Genomic DNA, 21,899 nt, shown 5'->3' on the forward strand with positions numbered 1-21,899 from the left:
TTTTTCTAACTTCTCTAAAATGTTTCCATCTTATAATATTCTACAAGTAATATAAAATTCTGTATTCTTTACATCACTTCTTATTGATCAGTGCTGAGAACCATAGACAGTAAGAGATTGAATTGAATAAGTGATTTAAAAGATATAAAATATTTTTAAAGTTTGTTTTTTTCTATGGATTTGCTTTGTTATTAAAAATAGTGATTATTAAAATTCAATATGAAATTTTCTGGGTTTTGATCATATTCTTCTGAACTTTTATGCTTTGCTATTTTCTTTTTCTTGTTACCCTTGTCTCATTTATTATACATGTTTCATTCCCTTTTAGCATAATTTTATTTCTATCAGAGTAAGAAAAGTTGAAATACTAATGAATGTCATTGGAAGATGACAGATTCTTCTCAGGAAGATGACAGCATGTGGAAAAAATTTCCTAATATTTTCTTTCTGTCTTTCTTTCTTTTTTCCTTTTTCATTTTAGAGCTCCTCATCTGGGTAGAGAACTGGTGTGCAAAGAGAGTAAGAAAACGTTTAAAGCCACAATAGCCATGAGCCAGGAATTTCCCTTGGGAATTGAGTCGTAAGTTTGTTATTAACTGCACAAGTTTATGAAAGAAGCTATTAAACTCTAAAGGCTATAATAATGTTGGCATCTGAGTGGTGCATTTGAGGCCTTTGAAATGTAAAAGCAAATAGCCATTGCTTTGACAGTGTGTTGTGCTCCCTTCTAGAAATTTTCCAGCTCACAAAATATTAACATTTTAATTATTTTAACCAGATAAATTTTCAAATAATTATTTTTTAATTACAAATGTAATACATGAATACATGCTTATTGTAAAAAACTAACAGTTTGGAAGTTTATAGAATAAAAATGGCAGTTTTCTTTCACCTCAGGTAAAAGCAGGTAAATAACTGCTGTATTTTTGTCTAGATTTTTTCTGTGTTTTTTTTAGAATTTTTATAAAAATGGGGAACAGTCTACATTTTGTTCTGTTAGTTCCTTTTTTTCTTTTAAAAGTGAGTTATCTTGGAGTTCTTACAATAAGTACATTATTATCTATCTCTTTCTTCTTTCCTTGGTATTTTATAGTATTGATGTACTGCCATTTATTTTATCATCCCCCTACTGATAAACATTTTAATTATTTGTAGTTTGTCACCCTTATAAACAGTACTCCTGGAGTACTTGAATATATCCTTCCAAACCTGTATTCATCAGATGCTCATTAAAAAAAATCGATTTGGAGAGATGGGTGGAATGGGAGGTGGGTAGCTAGAGCCGATTCTGACAGAACTGTACCTTTAGGCTTCTCACTAAAGTAGGGGATGAATTGAAGTCCTAGGCTTTCCTTTGTAGATCCTTCCACTTTCAGTCTGGCCTAATACATTAAAAAAAAAATTCTCATGGAAGAGAGCAGGACCCTTCTTTTCTACAAATTCTATGCACATCTCATACTCCTCAATAGCCAAGCTTTGGAAGAGTAGATAGAATTTGGTATACAGTCCTCAAGTTATTGATCAAAGAGGGAAATAAATAAATAGTTCTCAGAAGATGCAGGAAGGGAATTAGCCATACATACAAATCTGCATAATTTATCATATCTTGGACCCAAATGACTCCAAGATGCACCAGATATATACTCTAATGAAGAAGAATAATGTAGCAAATTATAGATGCTCTCAATTTTAGGAGTTATCCCAATTTCAGAGATGTTAATATGTGAAAAAAAAAATGGGTATTTTAGAATTTATAAAATGTGGAATTATAGCCATTCCCCCTGCAAAAAGTAAAATAAGGAATATAGATAGCATGTAAAAGCCAGAAAAAGAACTCATTCTAGAATAAAATATAAGTCAAAGAACAGAAGAAAATTCTTTGTAAATACTATAGGAAAACATAAAAAGAACATGAAATTGGTAAACTAGATCACTCTAAGATGAGATGCTAAGACAATAGAATGAAATGAAAAGGAGATTGTAAAGCTAAGGAAATAAATTAAGCACTAAATAGCACTATTGCAAAACAAATACATTAGAACCAACAATAAACAGGATAGATGTGACCAAAAATTAAATTTTTATAGCGTATAGTGAATCCAGTGAAAGAAGAGGTTAAAGAAATTTGAGAAGTAATATTTATGGAGGAGAGTGGTTCAATATAAGGATCATTGCTGTTCCACTTAAATAGAAAGCCTCCAAAATGTAAACAAAATAGTATTCAAAATATGATAGAAGAAAAGAAAATTTCTCTGTATGGAAGAACTAAATCTGTAGCCTAACATTAGGCTCCAAGAAAAATTGATAGAGAAGGATTAGTAACAATGATTATATTGATTAAACTATTGTATTTCAATTGTAAATAGAGAGCTCTAAAGGCATTCAGGCGAAAAAGGGTAAAAAACAACCTGGCCTTACATTTTTTCACATCTTGACATTGCTGAGGCAAAGAAAGTGTGATCTGATAGTATATCTAGGTAAGATGTCATTTACATATCAAGGCAATTGAAAAGGACACAGAAGAATTCAATAAATATAGCAGCCATGGGCCTTTTTTGAAAGAAAAATACTACTACTTGAAAATGAAATTCATCCAACCAAAGGATAAAAGAAGTTATAGTATAATGACTAACATAATACTGAATGGTAAGACACCTTGTGAAATTGTAGTTAAGAGGGAAAGATTATAAACTGAAATTTTACGCCAGTCGGATTTCCCTTTAGTATGTAAAAAAGAAACACTCAGTTATCAAATCTATAAGAAATTAAGGAATAATAAGTACATAAGAGCCCTTCACACACACAAAATTGACAGTGAAATTCAGGCGTCCAAACAGTGAGGCTAATTAAAGAACTTGGGAATTTGTAGACTTCAGGAAGAAGACTAGTGTAAGCCTTGAATCTGCTGAAATAGAGATCTAAAATCAACAACTGTGGAAATTATGGCTGCCCAATAAAATGTGAAAGTTGGGCTTCCCTGGTGGTGCAGTGGTTGAGAGTCTGCCTGCCAATGCAGGGGACACGGGTTCGAGCCCTGGTCTGGGAAGATCCCACATGCCGTGGAGCAACTGGGCCCATGAGCCACAACTACTGAGCCTGCGTGTCTGGAGCCTGTGCTCTGCAACAAGAGAGGCCGCGATAGTGAGAGGCCCGCGCACCGCGATGAAGAGTGGCCCCCGCTCACCGCAACTAGAGAAAGCCCTCGCACAGAAATGAAGACCCAACACAGCCAAGAATAAATAAATAAATAAATTTAAAAAAAATGTGAAAGTTATAAACTTTGACACAGTGAAAGGAATAATAAAACAAAAAATCAGGAGGTAGAAGGAGGTGTCATTTTCTCACCTTGAATATCTGGAAGTCAGTAATACTGTGTAAGTTTGAAGCATGTAGTTATAAAACAACATAAAGACACAATGAAATCAATTTGAAAAATTTTTTTCTCCTTCCATTTTTCAGATTATTGAATGTTTTGGAAGTAATAGCTCCCTTCAAGCACTTTAATAAGCTTAGAGAATTTGTTCAGATGAAGCTTCCTCCAGGCTTTCCTGTAAAACTAGGTAAGAGAAAAATTTTCATGTAAGTTCAGTGTCTATTAGAAATATGGAGCTGTTTACTAACATTTAAGAAGAAGAAATATGCTTTGAAGGAAAATGGATTTCCTAGTTTATATTTTTATATGGTTTTTCTGTAATTACATGCATTGATATTCATGTTTTGTCAAATATATAAAGTTCCTGATGAAAACTCTAATTCTACTTGATTTAAATCAAATGTAAGGGATATGCAAATACTTCATTCAAGAGGGTGTGGGTGAATTATGATGCACTGTGATAATGCTTTAATGCGAAATATAGGGAGACTGGATTTTAGCCCAAAATTTCAGCAGACTCTGAGTTTCTGAATAGTGGGAATGTTTCTGTTGTCAACAGTCATTATTCAGGGATACAGTAATACTCATTACACTTTATTTTTCAGTCTTAAATGTGTAAACTTAATTTCATCTTAAACAATGATCTTTCAGAACAGTAAACTCTCATTTTCGTATATATTTATCTTCTTAACTATATTAGAAAACTGGGAGCAAGACGCTATTTACAGGTTCTTTAGGAGTTGAGGCTTAGATTTAGCATTGATTTAAGCTCCAGGAGGGCCTTCAATACCATCCATTGATCCAGCCACCAAATATTTAATCAGTGCCTGCTGTGTACTGGACCCTTTTCTATGGGGGGGATGAGAGACAGCAAAAAGCCCCTGCCCTTTTGGTGTTTACATTATGGATGGGGTGGGGGGATATTATATAATAATATAACTTTTATATAATTCCTCTGATATATTTTATATTGTTTCACTCAATATTACTGAAACCACATCTCAGAATAATTAGGCCAAAATGCTTTACTCCCAGAAGTAATGCTTTTATTACTAAAATTAAACTCGACCTTCTCAACTTTCCAAATTTGGGAATACATTTTGTGAATTAAAATTGATTTTAAAACATATTCTAACTATGTCATTCTAGATTCCCTTTGTGATGTAAAAGCACTGGGAACCCAGTGTCTACTTGAGTAAACCAGTGATAAGATTCTAGGCAGAAACTGTTAGAAAACTCAATCTGAGTGTTTGAGCTGTGGATCATTACATGAGTATTTCTGCAGAAGCTTAAAATCCCACTGTAATTGTCTATAGCCAGAAAATAGTTCAAGCATTGGACTCTCTTCTATATACTGTATTTAAGGGGCACAGTGACAAACTAGAATAGAGGGTAGGGATTAAATATGTGAAACTATTACTGTATTCACATTTTTTAAAGTCCCAAACACAAATCAAACCTCACAAGTTTTTTTATGAAAAAGAAATACTTTGATTATATAGAAAGGAAAAAAGTCTACAATACATTTTTGCAGGCATTTCTCTGATATAGAGCCATATTAACAAGGGATTTATAATTTTTTGCTTGTATACTTATTGGGAATTTGCTTACCTCTGTCTCTCTTGTCTCTTTGTCCTTCTTTCAAAATGACCCTATAAAACTCCAGTCCTACATCAGTTTAATCTTCAGTCATTTCTGTTTCTATATTTAGGCTAGAAGGTACAATTGAGGGGAAAAATTAGGGTATTGTTAACACAATTACATGTTTTCAAAAGAAGCCAGAGCTTTAAATGCTGATTTTGAATGATCTTTTCTCTGATTTGCTGCTTCCCTCATTCTGCTTTCAAAGGCTAAATTTGAACCTCCTTCACCAGTCCCCACCCCCATCCCCCCACTACTTCCTCCCACAATCTAAGCAGATGAATTTTGTTTTCTTAGTTACAAAAAAAAGCCATCAGAAATGAGACCTCCCTCATTACTCCCAACTTCTCATACAAACTTTTCTGCCCCAAGCCCTAATCTTTTCCTCCATCTTTTCTATCTCAGTGGAAGTGGTGTCCCTTTTCTTAGCTTGATTATTCTCTTCATTTGTACTGTGGATCTGTTCTCCTCCCCGCTTTTTTAAAAAGCCTGCTCTATCAGTTTCCCCATATTTCTCCTTTATCTTCCAACTCCTTCTGTACAGCCTTTTTCCTCTTAGCTGTTAGGCTCTGTTCAGGTCTTTCTCCTTTTAAAGTTAAACCAATTAAAGGTCTTTCTCCTTTTAAAATTCACCCAATCTAGGGAGTTCCTTGGTGGCCTAGTGGTTAGGATTCTGGGCTTTCATGGCTGTGGCCTGGGTTCAGTTCCTGGTTGGGGAACTGAGATCCTGCAAGCTGCACGGTATGGCCCCCCCCAGAAAAAAAGTCAGGCCCAGGGAGGTGAGGAGAAGATGGCCAAACTTCAGAAATAAAATTCAACCAATCTAATGAAACAATCCCTTTAGCTCCACCCTACCCAGCCCTTGCCTTTAATCTTTGCTTTTCATAGCATAGCCAAGTTGCTTGAAAGTCTACTTTTATCTCTCCATTCTTTCTTTCTATTTATAGTTATATTATAAATGGGGGAAGGTGAAAGGAGATAAAGGGAGGCAAAATTTTTCTACTTCACTTGAATTGCTAAAGTGATGACACCAGGAGCCTATGATAAATTAGTTATATATAATGTATACCTAGAGCAACCACTAAAGAAGGTGTACAAAGAGATATACTCAAAAACACTGTAGATAAATAAAAATAAAATTCTAAAAATTAGTCATGTTGGGACTTCCCGGGTGGTCAGATGGTTAACACTCTGCGCTTCCACTGCAGGGGGCACAGGTTCGATCCCTGGTTAGGGACGTTCCACATGCTATGCGGTGCAGCCAAATAAATAAATAAATAAATAAATAAATAAATAGATAGATAGATAAATAGATAGATAAATAAATACATAAATGTCATGTAACCTACAGGAAGGCAAGAAAAAGAAAAATATATAAAAAAGAGAGACAACAAGCAAAAAACCAAAAAATGAAACAGCAGACTTAAGTCTTAAGTATATAAATAATTCCATTAAGTATAAATAGTCTAAATAGAACATTTAAAAGATATAGATTGGAAAAACAGATTAAAAAAACATGACTCTACTACATGCTATCTTCAAGAAACTCTCTTCAAATATGATATTGACAAGTTGAAAGTGAAAGGATGGAAAAAGATATATCATGCAAACATTAATCAAAGGATAACAGGACTAGCTAAAGTAGATTTCAGAGCAAAGAAAACTACCGGGGTGCGGGGGGCATTATATAACGATAAAGGAGTCAATCCATGAAGAAGAATAGCAATCTTAAATGTGTATACCAAACAACAGAGCTGCAGGATAAGTGAAGCAAAAACTGAAAGAAATGAAAGGAAAAATAGATTTTCAATTATAATTAGAGTCTTCAGCACCCTTCTCTCAACAGGTGATACAACAACTTGAAAGAAAATGAGCAAGGATATTCTAGAACATCTCTACAACCCCATAAACCAAAGTACCTAATTGGCATTTATAGAACAGTTTACCCAACATCAGCAGAATACACATTTTTTTTCAAGTACTCATGGAACATATACCAAGATAGGCCATATCTTGGGCTATAAAACAAACCTTAATAATTGAAAAACAATCACAGTAGAATCAAACTAGAAATTAATAATAGAAAGATAACGAGACTCTCCAGTTTGTGATATTTTGTTATGCACTCTTCTAAATAATTTAAAGGTCAATGGTGAAATCTCAAGGGAAAAGAATATATTGAGCTGGATGAAAGTAAAATTACAAATATCAGAATTTGTATAATATAGCTAAAGTCATGCTGAGAGGGAAATTTATAGCACTAAATGCATACATTACAAAAAGAGAAAAAGTCTTAAATCAATAATCTAACCTCCTACTTCAAGAAGTTAGAAGAACATATAAACCCAAAGCAAGCAGAAGGAAGGAAATAATAAAGAGTAGAAATAAATGAAAGAGAAAACAGAGAACAAATAGAGAAAGTCAGTGATGCAAAGAGCTGGTCCTTTGAAAAGAGTGATAAAGTCAACAAATCTGTAGCAAGACAGATAAAGAGAGAATGAAACAGGATAGCATGACAGATCCTGCAGAAATCAAAAGGATAGTAAGTGTAATAATGAATGCAAGGGAAAAAAAGGCATTCAGAGTAGAAAGGAAGAAATAAAATCTTCTCTATTTGCAAATGACATGATTCTATGAATTGAATCCCAAAGGTTCTAGAAACAAACTAGCGTTAATGCATTCTGCAAGATGGCAGGATAAAAGTTAAACATACAAGAATCAGTAATGGGCTTCCCTGGTGGCACAGTGGTTGAGAATCTGCCTGCCAGTGCAGGGGACATGGGTTCGAGCCCTGGTCTGGGAAGATCCCACATGCCGCGGAGCAACTGGGCCCGTGAGCCACAACTACTGAGCCTGCGCGTCTGGAGCCTGTGCTCCGCAACAAGAGAGGCCGCGATAGTGAGAGGCCCGCGCACTGCGATGAAGAGTGGCCCCCGCTCGCCGCAACTAGAGAAAGCCCTCGCACAGAAACGAAGACCCAACACAGCTAAAAATAAATAAATTAATTAAAAAAAAATAAAAGAATCAGTAATATTTCTGTATATTAGCATTGAACACACACCAAAATTAAATATTTTTTATGATTGCGTAAAAAAGGGAATAGATGTAAATTTAACAAAACATTTACAGTACTTGTATGCAGAAAATTATACAACACTGATGAAAGAAATAAAAGAAGATCTAAACAAAAGTAGAGACATACGACGCTCATGGATTGAAAGATTCAACATAGGAAAGATGTTAATTCTCCCCAAAGAGATACATGGGTTTAACACAATTCTTATCACAATCCCAGCCATATTTTTTTTGTAGATTGAGAAAAGATTATTTTAAAATTTACATGGGATGGCAAAGAAACTAGAATATCTATATTAGTTTTCGAGGGCTGCATAACAGAATACCACAAACTGTGAGTGGCTTAAACAATAGAAATTTATTGTCTCAGTTCTGGAGATTAGAAATCTGAGATCAGGGTGTCAGCTGGGTTAGCTCCTTCTGCAGGCTATGAGAGGAAATCTGTTTCATGGCCCTCCTCTAACTTCTGGTGATGTTTTTTGGCTTGTAGAAGCATCACTCCAATCTTTGCCTTCATCTTCACATGGTGTTCTTTTCCTGTACATGTGTCTTCGAATTTCCCCTTTTTGTAAGGACACTAGCCATTGGGTTAGGGACCACTCTAATGATTCTTAATTTGGTTACTTGTGCAAAGACCCTGTCTCAAAAAACAGTCACATTCTTAGGTTCTGGGGGTTAGGACTGGAATAGATCTTATTTGGAGGGGAAAGAATGTGACTCAGAACAATAGCCAAAACAATTTTGAAAAAGAATGAAGTGTGAGTAATCAGTCTACTCCATTTCAGTATTTACTGTATAGCTATAGTAATCAAGACTGTATGGTATTGGTTGAGATATAAACATATAAGTCAACATAAGAAAAGAGAATCCAAACATAGATCCTTATAAATATGCTCAACTGATTTTTGATAAAGGTACAAAAGTAGTTCAGTGGAGGAAAGATAGCCTTTTCAACAAATGATACTGGAGCAATTAGACAATGCAAAGGCAAAAAAAATGAAACTCCACCTTAATCCTACAGCGTATACAAAAATTAACTGAAAATGAATCATGGACTTAAATTTAAACGTAAAATAAAACAATAAAACTTAGGAAATAAACTTAGAAGAAATTCTTAGGGATCTGGGTTTAAGCAAAGAGTTCTTAGACTTCACACCACAGCATGACCCATAAAAGAAAAAAAATCAATGAATCGGACTTCTTCAAAAGTAAAAAAACTCTGCTCTGTGAAAGACCCAGTTAAGAGTAAAAAAACACAAGAATGCTTAAAACTCATCAGTAATAAAATAAACAAGCCAGTTACAAAAGAGCAAAAGACACAAAAAGACATTTCACCAGAGAGGATATATAAATGGAAAATAAGCACAAAAACAGTGCTGAGAATCATTAGCCGTTAGGGAAGTGCAAATTAAAACCACAGTGAGATATCATTACATGCACCTAACAGAATGGCTAAAATAAAACATGGTGACAACTCCAAATGTTTGTGCAGATGTGGAAAAACGGGATTGCTCATACATTGCTGGTGGTTATGTAACATGGTACAGCCACCCTGGAAAACGTTTTAGCCGTTTCTTAAAAAAAAAAAACAAACAACTAACCACCCAACTTCCATGTGATCAGTCAGTTGCATTCCTAGGCATTTATCGCCGAAAAATAGATATGTTCACACAAAAACCTGTATACAAAAATAAGTTTGTAATAGCCTCAAGCTAGAAACAACCCAGCTGCTCGGTGCAGATTCTCTTCATCTCTTCCACTCTGTGTTTATTATTGATGTTCACATCGTTAAGTCTACTGGACACTTTTCTGTTATCTGACTTAATCTCTCCAAGATTTCATTCTTTCTGTGGAGTCCTTGTCCCAGTGAAAGCTGGTAGTTTCTCTTCAGATTTCCTCGCACTTCTTTGATAGAGTTCTCTCTCTTGATCTTCTCTGCCTCTCTGACTGCCCCTTCTAGAGCACATCCCTCCTATTACTTTTGTCACCCTACATTATATTCTCATTACATCTGCCTAAACTTAAGCCAGAACATGTTACTACCATGCTCACAACCATCCACTGGCTTTCCATCTCATCCAGAGTAAAAGCCAAAGACTTTTTCTTGACCTAAACCCCGCTTGATCTGGCTGCCTATTTCTTCTCAAACCTCATCTTCTGCTGATCTTTCCCGTACTCATTTGGCTGTAGCCACACTGATCTCCTAGCTGTTCCCAGAATAAACCATACACTTTCATTTTAGGGCTTTTTTACTTATTCCCTCTACCTGGAATTTTCTTCCTCTAGGCAACTGTGTAGTTTGTTCTTATCTCAGGTGTTTGCTGAAAGGTCACTTTATTGAGGTTTTCCTTTGAACCCTAATCAAGAGCTCTTACCCTCAACACTGAAACTCCCTATCCCCCTACTTGCTTTATTTTTGCCTACATACTTAGTCACAATTATTTTTTACCTATTTGTGGTTTGTATCTCCCAACCAGAATGTAATCTCCATAAATGCATGATTTGTTTTCTACTGTTTCCTGGTGTATATCCAATGCCTAGAACAAGGGTCATCAAGGTCATCAAACTCTTTCTGAAAGATAGTAAATATTTTAGACTTTACAGGCCATATGGTTTCTGTCACAACTATTCAACTGTTGTTGGAGAATGAAAACAGCCATAGACAATAAGTAAACCACATGTTCCAATAAAACTTTACTATGGACAGTGAAGTTTGAATTTCATGTAATTTTATCTGCATGAAACATTATTCTTTGTGTTTTTTTAAAAAACTACTATAAATTATGTAAAATTTTTTCTTAGCCCACAGGCCTTAAAAAAAAGGCCAGGCAACAGGCCTTAGTTCGCTGACCTCTGAATTAGAACAGCATCTTTACTTAATAAGCACAAATGAATGATCTTTTCCACCAGAAATAACTGGAAACTCTGTAATCCTTATGTTGATTTCTTTAAGTTTTTTTTTTTATTTTAAATGAGAATATTACTTTCTGCAATAGAATACTCGGCTTGTAACAGTCAGCCTTAGTTTATGGTATGCCTTTATTCTAGGCAGACATTCAACTTAGCTTTCACAGAATCATTTCAGAGTTTTAAGGAACCTTTAGAGTTTATTTTGTAGACGAAATCCTTGAGTCTCATAAATTAAATGACGTGTAGGAATCAGAATCCAGGTTTTATAATTTGTGTTCTTTCCAATAAATCATATTAGGAATAAAACTGCAGAGTGATTAAAGTATTTGGCCATTTTTGATGTCAGATTTCACTCATAATTTCAGCTAGAAATGTATTTTATTTAGAAGAATATTAGGCTGTGGTGGTATGATATTACTCCAATTCTGATGAGATTATTTTTATCCCATATATTTAAGTGATGGATTGTTTTATAGTGTTTTAAAACAAAAAAGGATGAATGTATTTCATTTGTATTAAATGAAAAAAAAAATCAGCTCAGATTCAGAGTATATACACTACAATCTGAAGAAAAGATATCAGAATGCAAAAAGTACAAATGTAGCCATCCCTTTGCCCCAAGAAAAAATAGTCTAGTGGAATCTGCCATCATAGTGCTAAGACTGGGAAGCAGTGGGACCTTGAGTTTTTGATGTAATTCTTGATGCCTTGGTGTCTTTCTCTCCTCACAAGTAGCCAAACTCTTCCTGCAAACACACATACTCAATATTAGACGTGTATTAGGATTTGTCTGGTCCTTGAATAACACTTTTTTACATTTTAAGGAGTATAGATATCTCTAATAGTATTTCATCGTCTATAAATAGGTTACCATTTCATTTTACAGTGTTATCATTGATTGTCCTCTCTAGATATACCCGTGTTTCCTACGATCACAGCCACTGTGACTTTTCAGGAGTTTCGATATGATGAATTTGATGGTTCTATCTTTACCATACCTGAAGACTACAAGGAAGACCCAAGCCGTTTTCCTGATCTTTAACTGACACAGAAAATGATGCCATTCAACCAAGGAAAGCTAGAGAATGCAGAGACCCCAGAAGTGAATTCAAATGGAAGGGACAAATGTTTTCATCGAAGAAAAGGGAATTATGTTGGATCGACACATCAGTGATATGATATAATGAAATGGGCCTCTAATAAGAATTCCAGCAAGTCTCCTGATGTGCCATTTTCAGTCTTTTTAAAAATATACATATTATAAGTGTAATAGTTTGACACCTTAATGACCCCAAGTCCTTCTTATGTAAAACAGCTATGAGTGCTGTGATTTGTTTTTAAAAATTTTTACACTTCTTGTTGAAATATATATGCATATAAATATATCTATATCTATATCTAAAACACTCCTGGACCATTAACATAAATTAAATGTCTTAAGAGATATGAAGCCCTTTTAAACTTGTCATCTTATATTCAAGGTGACCTTTATAAATATTCCTTCAAGCTTTGTTTTCATAAAATGTAAAGTATGTAACATTATGTATAGTACAGTAATTTGAATGTTTGTTCAATATAATGAACTAGAAGGAATGCAGTTTTCTGTAGCTGAATGAACCAAATGGTAACCATTAAACAATTGCATTTATATGTTGCAATACACTTCAGAAGGAGCATTCTCTCTGCAGGGAATAAGGTACCTCCTTTAGCACCTTAGTGCAATTCATTGTGGTGCTATTTGTTTTTACCTGAATTCTTTCTTCAATGGAAAATGTTTGTTAATAATCTTCCTTTCATAGAAACTTTTTTTTTTCTAAACTTGAGTTTAAAAGTCCTTTTTGTGTTCATGATAAGCATGCTTAAAGATATTCTTCTTCCAAATCTGAGCACTTTAAAAAAATTCCAAATTTTTAAACTTGCTTCCTAATAAGTGCACATCATTCTGATTATTTTGTTTTTAGTGGAATATGGATGCATTTGTGTCAGTTTTAAAAACAATCCACATACTTTGGGCATCCCTACATATTTAATGCTTTCAAAATAAGGTAAAAACATTTTATATGCTAATAGAATATATTTGTTACAAGTTAAATTCCAGAAACATACACAAGATTGACAATTCCTACTGTTTATTTTTTTAAGTAAGTCACAAGAAAATATTTATTGATTTTAATTATCTCCAAAGTGTTAAAATCATGCATTATTCATTTTTGCACATAAAATTTTTCATACTTATTCCAAGATGGTTTGAAGGTCCAAGAATGACAATAAATTAGGGAGAATAATGTATAACAGTCATAAAATGTTATGTTGTATTAAAGAGCTTAGCTAAAGAAATGTTTTTTAAATGTATCTTGAAAAATGTGTCAGAATGCATCTGTCAAGTTTTTTAGAGTGACCAGTAACTTTTTTCAGGATTTTAAATAATTTGAATGTTTAGAGACCTTTATTGAAGAGATGACTTAAAAATTCGAAGCATCAACTATAAGAAAAATTTTGTAATAAACATCTTTAAAGCTGCATCTTCCATGCTGGTACATACTACATTGCATATGTTGACATTTTATTAAATACATTTTATAATGAAGAAAAATAATCATAGTTAAAAATTCAAAGACCAGTTTCTACCTTACGTGGGTCTGTTGAATTTTGTGGAAAGGGTGGGTAAACCAAGACTAGTTTTATTAAATAGAAGTTGATCCCTATTATTTTGGGAATGTTTGTTGGACTTAGAGATTCTATTATCCTGTCAATGATTATATGAGGTTTGAGATACTGAAAGGCAATGATCACTGTTGATTTTAGGCTCCCTTGCTTTGTGGGAATATGGTATACTTTCAGGAATATACTGCAGACTCTTTTTGTAATTCAGTGGGGAAAAAACATGGTAAATTGCAGCTTGGGATTTATCAATTTCCTAAAAGCTATGACTGTTTTGCTGGGGTACACTGGAGGTAGGAAGACTACTGAAAACTTTTGCACTTGAATTTTGTTTTTAACTTTTTCTTTCATAAAGAATAGTAGAGATTATCCATTCCAAAATGTCTTTTATCTGATCACAAAGGACAAGCAAATGTCAGTATCTCTTATGATGGTAAAAATAGGAGTTATTTAATGCAAATAAACTTTTCACAGTATTAGACTTTTCAAAATGTGCCTTTTAATACAGCTAATGAATGAAGCTATATGCCGTGTTTCAAGTAAGTAGATAAAAACGCTATATATTTTGATACTCTTACATGGTAATCTAGATTTTGTAATGTAGGTTCATAAAATTCTCTTTGCCTTCCATTTGTGACTGAAAAAATTGTTTAAAATTGGGGGGCTATAAAATGGTTACCTTAAATGGCCGTTTAGAAATGTTCATTATATCCTGCCACCAGTATGCTTTCAAAAGAATATGGGATTCTTATCTTTAAGAAAATTCCCTAGAGACAGTTTGCCTGTCTAGACATTCATGTACAGAAAATTATCAAGCTTCATAAAAAGGGAGGCATAAAGCTGATGCTCTTATTATTGTGAGTATAGCTACATACAATTGTCTAGACATGAACACATTTCAGAGAAGCTGATAGCCAACAGAAGCTGAGAAACTATTCAGTTTTTCTCCTGCTTAGAACTGGTATTGAGCCCCACTCACACTAATAAAAATATGTTTTCATAGTGTTTGTTATTCATGCACAGCTTATCATTCACATCTTGGGGAAGGGTGGTGAATAATGAGTGCTTAAGTGAAATTTCTCCCTAGTTTTCACTAAGCCTAAAGCAGACAAAGAGCTTGTTTCGAGGCCACAAAAGGACTAAAGAAAATACTGAATTAAGAAAATCCTGAGTTCCTTTTGCTGTTAACTTTTGTCACAATATGTTTGAGAAAAAGTTGTAAAAAAAGGGGTGAATTCAAAGTCCTACTTGTAGTATGCTAGCCTCTGAAATTGAGCAAATTACTTAGTATGGACACACTATGCCTGTGCTTAACTCCAGCAAAAGGTCTTAACTGTGTTTTCCAAAATTAACAAAATGTATCCTTACCAAAGTTGCTATACTTGGGAACTTTCAAAGACAACTGACAGTGAAACTTAGATAAATGGACAGGAGGTATTAAATCACTTGTAAAGACATTAAAACTAAATTCGGTAAAAGCCCATCATTTGTATATTATGAATTAGCAAAAACTGCTTTTGTAAAGCATTTTATATCAGAAATCTGGGCCAATAGTATCTTAGAATGCCATCTAAAAATGTCATCTCAATAGCACACTTTTTAGATCATGTGATCATCCTTGTAGTACTACCTAGTGATGAACTTTAAAAAAAACTGTTAGAGCTCATTTTAGGAATAGTACTTCTGGCCATAATGGCACATATGGTACATGGAATCAGAATTTTCCTTTTGCCACAGCACCTAAAAAAACTGAAGCAAATTTCCTAAGGGTTTTTTTTTTTCTTTAGTGTTTTTTTTTTTGTTTGTTTTTACTAATTTTTGGCCATGGTATTCTATTTATTTATTTATTTATTTATTTATGGTTGTGTTGGGTCTTCGTTTCTGTGGGAGGGCTTTCTCTAGTTGCGGCAAGCGGGGGCCACTCTTCATCGCGGTGCGCGGGCCTCACTACCGCGGCCTCTCTTGTTGCGGAGCACAGGCTCCAGGCGCGCAGGCTCAGCAGTTGTGGTTCACGGGCCTAGTTGCTCCGCGGCATGTGGGATCTTCCCAGACCAGGGCCGGAACCCGTGTCCCCCGCATTAGCAGGCAGATTCTCAACCACTGCGCCACCAGGGAAGCCCCTAAGGGTTTTAAAGAAAGGTATTTGGCAATCATTCCTGAATTTGCTCGTGTTTTGCAGGTGAAAATGATTAATTAGCCTAACGCAGAAAATTTGTGTAATATAAAACACAAAAATAAGACGCACTTGTACCTCCCACAGAATTCTTGGTCACTGAAGAAGGCTGACAGTGACTGGCGGGGATGTTTTAAGTAATGAATATAGGTAGTGTTAGGAATTTTGAAGAAGTGAAGCAGAAATTATGTAGTTCATACACGTTGTGGCTTATCTGCTTGGTCTTGCAGTTTCAGCCCATTCTTGTGGGTTCCAACTTCTTCTTACCCCTCTCAACTATCCTTCTTTTCTTGACTGCCTGTGGGCTTTAGTCTCCAGCATCAGATGCACAGCATAGACAACTTTGAGACTACTAAACCAGCTCCCACAATTAAGGTCAAAAATCCATCAACAAATTTTTTTGGGTCGTTCGGCTCCCTGGATTGAATGCTGACTGATCGATAAGAACAAAATTACATGATGCTAACCTACAGGATGCTTGTCTTCCGAGACTTGATATTTAACGCCTACTATAACCTTTAAGTATATTCTTAAGAATATTCCCACTAGCAAAGAATTAGCATGGTTCACACGTTTTGCTAAAGAATGTCTAAATGAATTTTACATATACTTTGATATTATAAAATGAAAATGGGAAAATAAAACTAAGTAAAACAGACTCAAAATCAACAACTCCAGAATTAGTCTCATTTAAAAACTACCTCTGCTAATAAACCCTTAGTAACATATTCTGATGCTCTTTAAAAGTATCAGTAGAGTTTCCATATTTAAACACAACTACATGTGCTTGATTAGAGAAAATATTTTAGATAGGACAGGAGTGAAATGCACCAGCTAGATTTGAGACAAAAGGAACAGAAATCTCAATTCCAGTTTAAAAGATGTCTATCAATCTTCAAACAGCATAGACCACTTAATCTGGTGCCCAAGTGAAGAAAGTGGTATTGTTTTGCCAGAGGAAAAGTAGGCTTGTACAGGCTATATGACACTGAGAGCAGAACATCAGTTTTAAGATGCAACTCCAAGGTGAATGTAAAATTAGTTTTCACTGTTCTAGTAGAAGCCCAGTTTGTCTTTCTTCCCTAAGTAACTAATATTCTTCTACCTTCCACATAGAATCACTACCAGGGAGCTTATTATCCAAAACCTATATTCACAAAACTGTAAAGGGAAACATAGCCACATCTGCATGCAATTTTAGTGCTTTTGCTAAAACGTTACCCCAAACTAAATTTTCATAGTTCTGAAAAGCTCCATAATTAAATAGCAGGTACCATTTACTGACCCAGGCACACAGGGCTACATTTTTTTCTACCAACTACTTTACAAGGTAGATATCACTCCCATTTTACAGATAGGAAAATGAAGGTAGGAAACACAGGTCTCTCACAGGTCTACCCAGCTGTAAATGAAGCTAAAATTCATGACTAGGCTCTTAAATAGCTACTACACCTCATTCACTCATGAAGAATTTAAGCAAATAAATAGCACAAACATTTTTCTAACAAAACCACTTTTATTTTTTAATCATTTTCACTACCAAGTACAGAACAAAATTCAGTGTGGAGGCAGTGTTCACTTAATTTCGACTGGTTATGTGTTAAAGGCTTGTGTCCCGTGCAACCCTACCTTTGTGCATAAATGTTCACTGAAAAATGACCTAAGTATAGACTCCCTTCACGACAGCATCTTAAGTTAGTGGTACTATTTTAAAGCCCAAAATTTCTTAATCCCTTTTGAGAAATTAGCATACTATATATTCAAAGACTACAAGTGAGGGAATAAAATTTGAGTAGTATTAGGCTTAACCAAGTGAAACTGCCAATATTTTACTTGTTTTTGACTTACAAAACCGACAATATCATATAGTTCAATCTTTAAATGTTTTTCTACTAAAATTTTTTGTAAGTTTAAAGAATGTCATTTGAGTTCAACTTCGTGTTTAAAAATGCAGTGATTTTTAGGACCATTACTAGAATATCTTACTCACTACAGACAAAATTCCCTTCCATAAAATCTTTAAAAAGTTACTACAAACTGTAAAAACAATGCTGGCTTATCTATACGGCATTTCAATTTTAAAAGTTAAAAAAAAAAATTATACTCCAATTTGGATAAAAGCTACAATTCCAAGTCTCATTTTCCCCTTAATCCCAGCCACTCAAACACTACTCATTTCATAAATGAATAAATATACTATTTAGTATTGTACAGTAGATACATACCATTGAGTTTCTATACTATTCCAGAAAAGTATGTTTATATTCACCAAAAATATAAATTTACTAGATATAGGTGGGATCATTTGTTTATCCTAAAGTTCATTGCTTTACTCAACCCAAGTCCTACACCCAAAATATAAGAAAGAAAATTACACTTAGAAAAAGACTGGTTTAGATAGAAATTAAACTAATTTTGACAATTCTAATGGCAACTAATCACTACAGTGATGGATTCCATCTTACTACTATATTAAAATATGTGGACTGAAAGGAAAAAGAACTTGATATGTAAAATGAATGAGGTAAATGCCATACATTCAACAACGTAAATAAATACAAATACGGTTTTACAGGAACATAAACATAAGTTTAAGGGTTTTATTATCAAAGTCTTGTAAAACAATTTCAGAAACTGTACATCAACATGGCACAGACTGTAGCCTACTTTTGTTTTTACTGCACAAAAGTGAAGCTTGGAAACTCCTGTAAGAAAACAGTTGCCTAACTACTTTGCATTTAACATGGAATCACTGTGTGCATAAGATTACTACTGCAGTAACAGTAACACAAAATTTATTGGTTTTATACAACTTGAGATCAAATAAAAAGTACATTATCAAGTAGATTTGTCTTATTTTTAAAAGCATATGAAGGTCAATTTAAAATGCACTATCCCCCTTTTCCAACAATGAGATTAAAACAAATTAATAAAAGAGTGGACAACTGAAAATCAGGACAAGAGATAACTTTCTTTTACAGATGGACTTCAGGATAGGCAGATAACTTTCACTGATGTAGATGTTCAATAAATTATTTTAGGAAAAAAAATTCCCAAACACCTTATGAAAAAGTATACAACTCTACTTCAAAATATGCTATTTACTTACTGCCAAAGACAGTTTCATTTGAAATCGTTTCTGTACTTAAAGCCTAATTATAGCCATCAAAAAAGGTTAGTGCATATATAACCTTTCAAAGTTAAACAAAAGCCACAAAAATTTAGCCACAAGGCTTAAAGGATTATCTATTTCAAATGCTCATTTCCAGATGTAACTATAAGAATGTTAATTTGTCATGTCAACAAACAAGACCATAAGTAGATCCATCATGTTGGAGGATTTGAATGACATTTAGGATATTCCTGCCACAATTAACATGCAATCAGTGCATTCCCTACATGGCTCTATTATAGCAATGAATCAAATTCTAGAAATACTATAAGTGAACTTAATAAAGGAGATCATACAACATAAACAATCCATGCCTGCTGTAGATGCATGCAGCTTTTCATTTTTGTTATGAAGCAGCACCAGAATAGTAAAACTGCTTGTTTACTCAATCAGATTTCAACCTGTCAAGAACTGGTTACCCATGTATCATTTTTGTAAAAGCTTTTGGATGTAAATAACTAATATCAACATCAAGAGCTTTATAACCATTTATGACTCAGAGCTGTATACATCTAGATTTGAGATGAACAAATACAGCATTAAGAAATCACACAGAGGAATGACACTGATGCATGTATACAGGTGGATTCCCACAGAGGCAATATTCAGTCACTCATATCCATGTCTTCTTCATGATGATCATCGCCATTCACTTTGGATTCTCGTAGTGAATCACCAGTTCCCTTTTCCACAGAACATTCTTTTGCTTTAGGAGAAGCTGGCTCTGTCGGTTTCTTCTCCTCTTTCTTCTCTTTCTCGCTGTCATACCCCTGCTCCTCTTCATCGTAGTCCCGTGTAACCTGCTTTGCCAAGGAGAATAATAACAGTAAACGTCTTCACAGGAATATCACTGCTTTAAAGTACCAGCAACACCCAAAACACCAAAATAAATTAGTTTGTAAACATACTTTTACATCTTTATCACTCTCTGATTTTCTTTCCCGTTCCTTTTCCTTATCTTTACTTTTCTTCTTCTTGCTTGTGGATCGTTCTCTTTCATCTCTGCTTCTTTCTTTGTCTTTATCTTTCTTCTTCTCCTTTTTATGTCTAGGATGACAGTAAAATGCTGACAAGATGCTTGAAACGAACTGCTCAAGAACTTTCACCATTAATTAAATAGGAATAAGTTTAAACTTGTTTTAGATGGCAAACTTGACCCACGTTCACTTGCCATAAAGAGGACAGCAAAGATCCAATTTCAAGTCACTCGATACAAGCTGTATATCAGTAATATAGGGGAGAAGACTATAACGTGATTACAGGTCTAAAATGCCCAATCCTAAACAGTGTTTATTATAACACAGTCTCAAGTCATGAAGAGAATATATCAGCACATTCTTAAGCATTTTAATTCCTGAAAAGGAAGAAAAACTCTAGGACAGTTCCTGAAAAACAGGACAGATTTAATAAAAGATTAATATTCTTACCTCCTAGGGGATGGTGAGCGAGACAATTTTCTTTTGGGAGACCTAGGCTTTTTAGGAGATCTTGTGCCACTTCTGCTTCTTCGTCGTCGTCTCTCTCTAGAACCACAAATGTGCAAACTAGACTTTAAAATACAGTATTATCCAAAAACTGCAGACACATCATAGCAGATGTGTCTATGATGGAGCTCCACTAGAAACAGAATTCTGACAACGAAAGACCTATTTTCAAATACTGTTTTGAGCCTAAGAAGCAAATGAATACTAAAAAAACTGCAATTCTTTTTTGCAAACTATGTGCCTTTCCTTTAATGCCCTCAAGAAAACTCTAATTTCTAGCAATACGTCTTAAAGACATTATGTCATCAAAACATAAGAAATGTTAAACTTGTGGAAAAACTGATTAACAAAAGTTCTAACTCAAGGAAAAACAGTCTTAAGTAAATTATTATCTATGGAATCAGTTTTAGATTCATTCAGTGGCCAGAACATGTATAGGATAATATGCTGTGTTATGGAAGGCAGTTGCTAATAAAATTCAAAATTACTTCTAAATCATTAGGTAAAATTCAGAGAACTAGAGTTAGTGGTAACACAGATCAAACTGACTTCCTGTTGTCTAGCAAACCATGCCCAATTCACACCCTGCTTTGAGCAATTAGCTTTTTAAGATGTACCTCGCCTCTCTCTTTAAATTTTGACTTAAAAAAAATTCTGCTTCTACAACACAAACAGATGGAAAGTTCTGCCCTGTTCTTGGACTGGAAGAATCAATATTATTAAAATGACCATATTACCCAAAGCAATCTACAGATTCAACGCAATCTTTATCAAAATACCAATGGCATTTCGCAGAACTAGAACAAATAATTTTAAAATTTGTATGGAAACACAAAAGACCCCAAATAGCCAAACAATCTTGATAAAGAAAAACAGAGCTGGAGGAATCATACTCCATGTCTTCAGACTGTACTACCAAGCTACAGTAATCAAAACTGTATGGTACTGGCACGAAAACAGACACACAGATCAATGGAACAGAACAGAGAGTCCAGAAATAAACCCACACACTTATGGTCAATTAATCTATGACAAAGGAGGCAAGATATACAATGGAGTAAAGACAGTCTCTTCAGTAAGTGGTGCTGGGAAAACTGGACAGCTACATGCAAAAGAGGGACATTAGAACATTCTCTAACACCCTATCCAAAAATAAACTTGAAATGGGTTAAAGACCTAAATATAAGACCAGATACTATAAAACTACAGGAAAAGTAGAACACGCTTTGACATAAATCACAGCAATATTTTTTGGGATCCATCTCCTAAAGTAAAGGAAATAAAAGCAAAAATGAACTAATGGGACCTAATTAAACTTAAAAGCTTTTGCATAGCAAAGGAAACCATAAACAAAACAAAAAGACAACCTATAGGAGAAAATACTTCCAAACAATGAGACTGACAAGGGAT

At 34.3% G+C, this 21,899-nt stretch overlaps 2 protein-coding genes across 8 annotated transcripts in view; one reads left to right on the forward strand and one right to left on the reverse strand.

The window, feature by feature from the left end:
* Positions 1-14,136, forward strand: part of ANKRD13C (ankyrin repeat domain 13C) — an 82,119-nt gene extending 67,983 nt beyond the window's left edge. For 2 of the 3 annotated variants that reach the window (XM_082420502.1, XM_082420504.1), the window contains exons 11-13: positions 482-580; positions 3,460-3,560; positions 11,911-14,136. In XM_082420502.1, the coding sequence (XP_082276628.1) occupies positions 482-580; positions 3,460-3,560; positions 11,911-12,041 (331 nt within the window). In that variant the 3' untranslated portion in view covers positions 12,042-14,136. The remainder of the gene's footprint in view (positions 1-481; positions 581-3,459; positions 3,561-11,910) is intronic. The other variant, XM_082420503.1, reaches the window with a different exon arrangement.
* A 4,283-nt stretch (positions 14,137-18,419) lies between these two features.
* The window catches only part of SRSF11 (serine and arginine rich splicing factor 11), a 45,955-nt gene continuing 42,475 nt past the window's right edge, over positions 18,420-21,899 (reverse strand). For 2 of the 5 annotated variants that reach the window (XM_082420549.1, XM_082420550.1), the window contains exons 11-13: positions 20,433-20,549; positions 19,914-20,052; positions 18,420-19,808 (exon numbers count right to left, since the gene is read on the reverse strand). In XM_082420549.1, the coding sequence (XP_082276675.1) occupies positions 19,611-19,808; positions 19,914-20,052; positions 20,433-20,549 (454 nt within the window). In that variant the 3' untranslated portion in view covers positions 18,420-19,610. The remainder of the gene's footprint in view (positions 19,809-19,913; positions 20,053-20,432; positions 20,550-21,899) is intronic. The other 3 variants (XM_082420551.1, XM_082420553.1, XM_082420552.1) reach the window with 3 other exon arrangements.

Source organism: Balaenoptera physalus (genome assembly GCF_965194825.1).
Source record: "Balaenoptera physalus genome assembly, chromosome: 1".
NCBI lineage: Eukaryota > Metazoa > Chordata > Mammalia > Artiodactyla > Balaenopteridae > Balaenoptera > Balaenoptera physalus.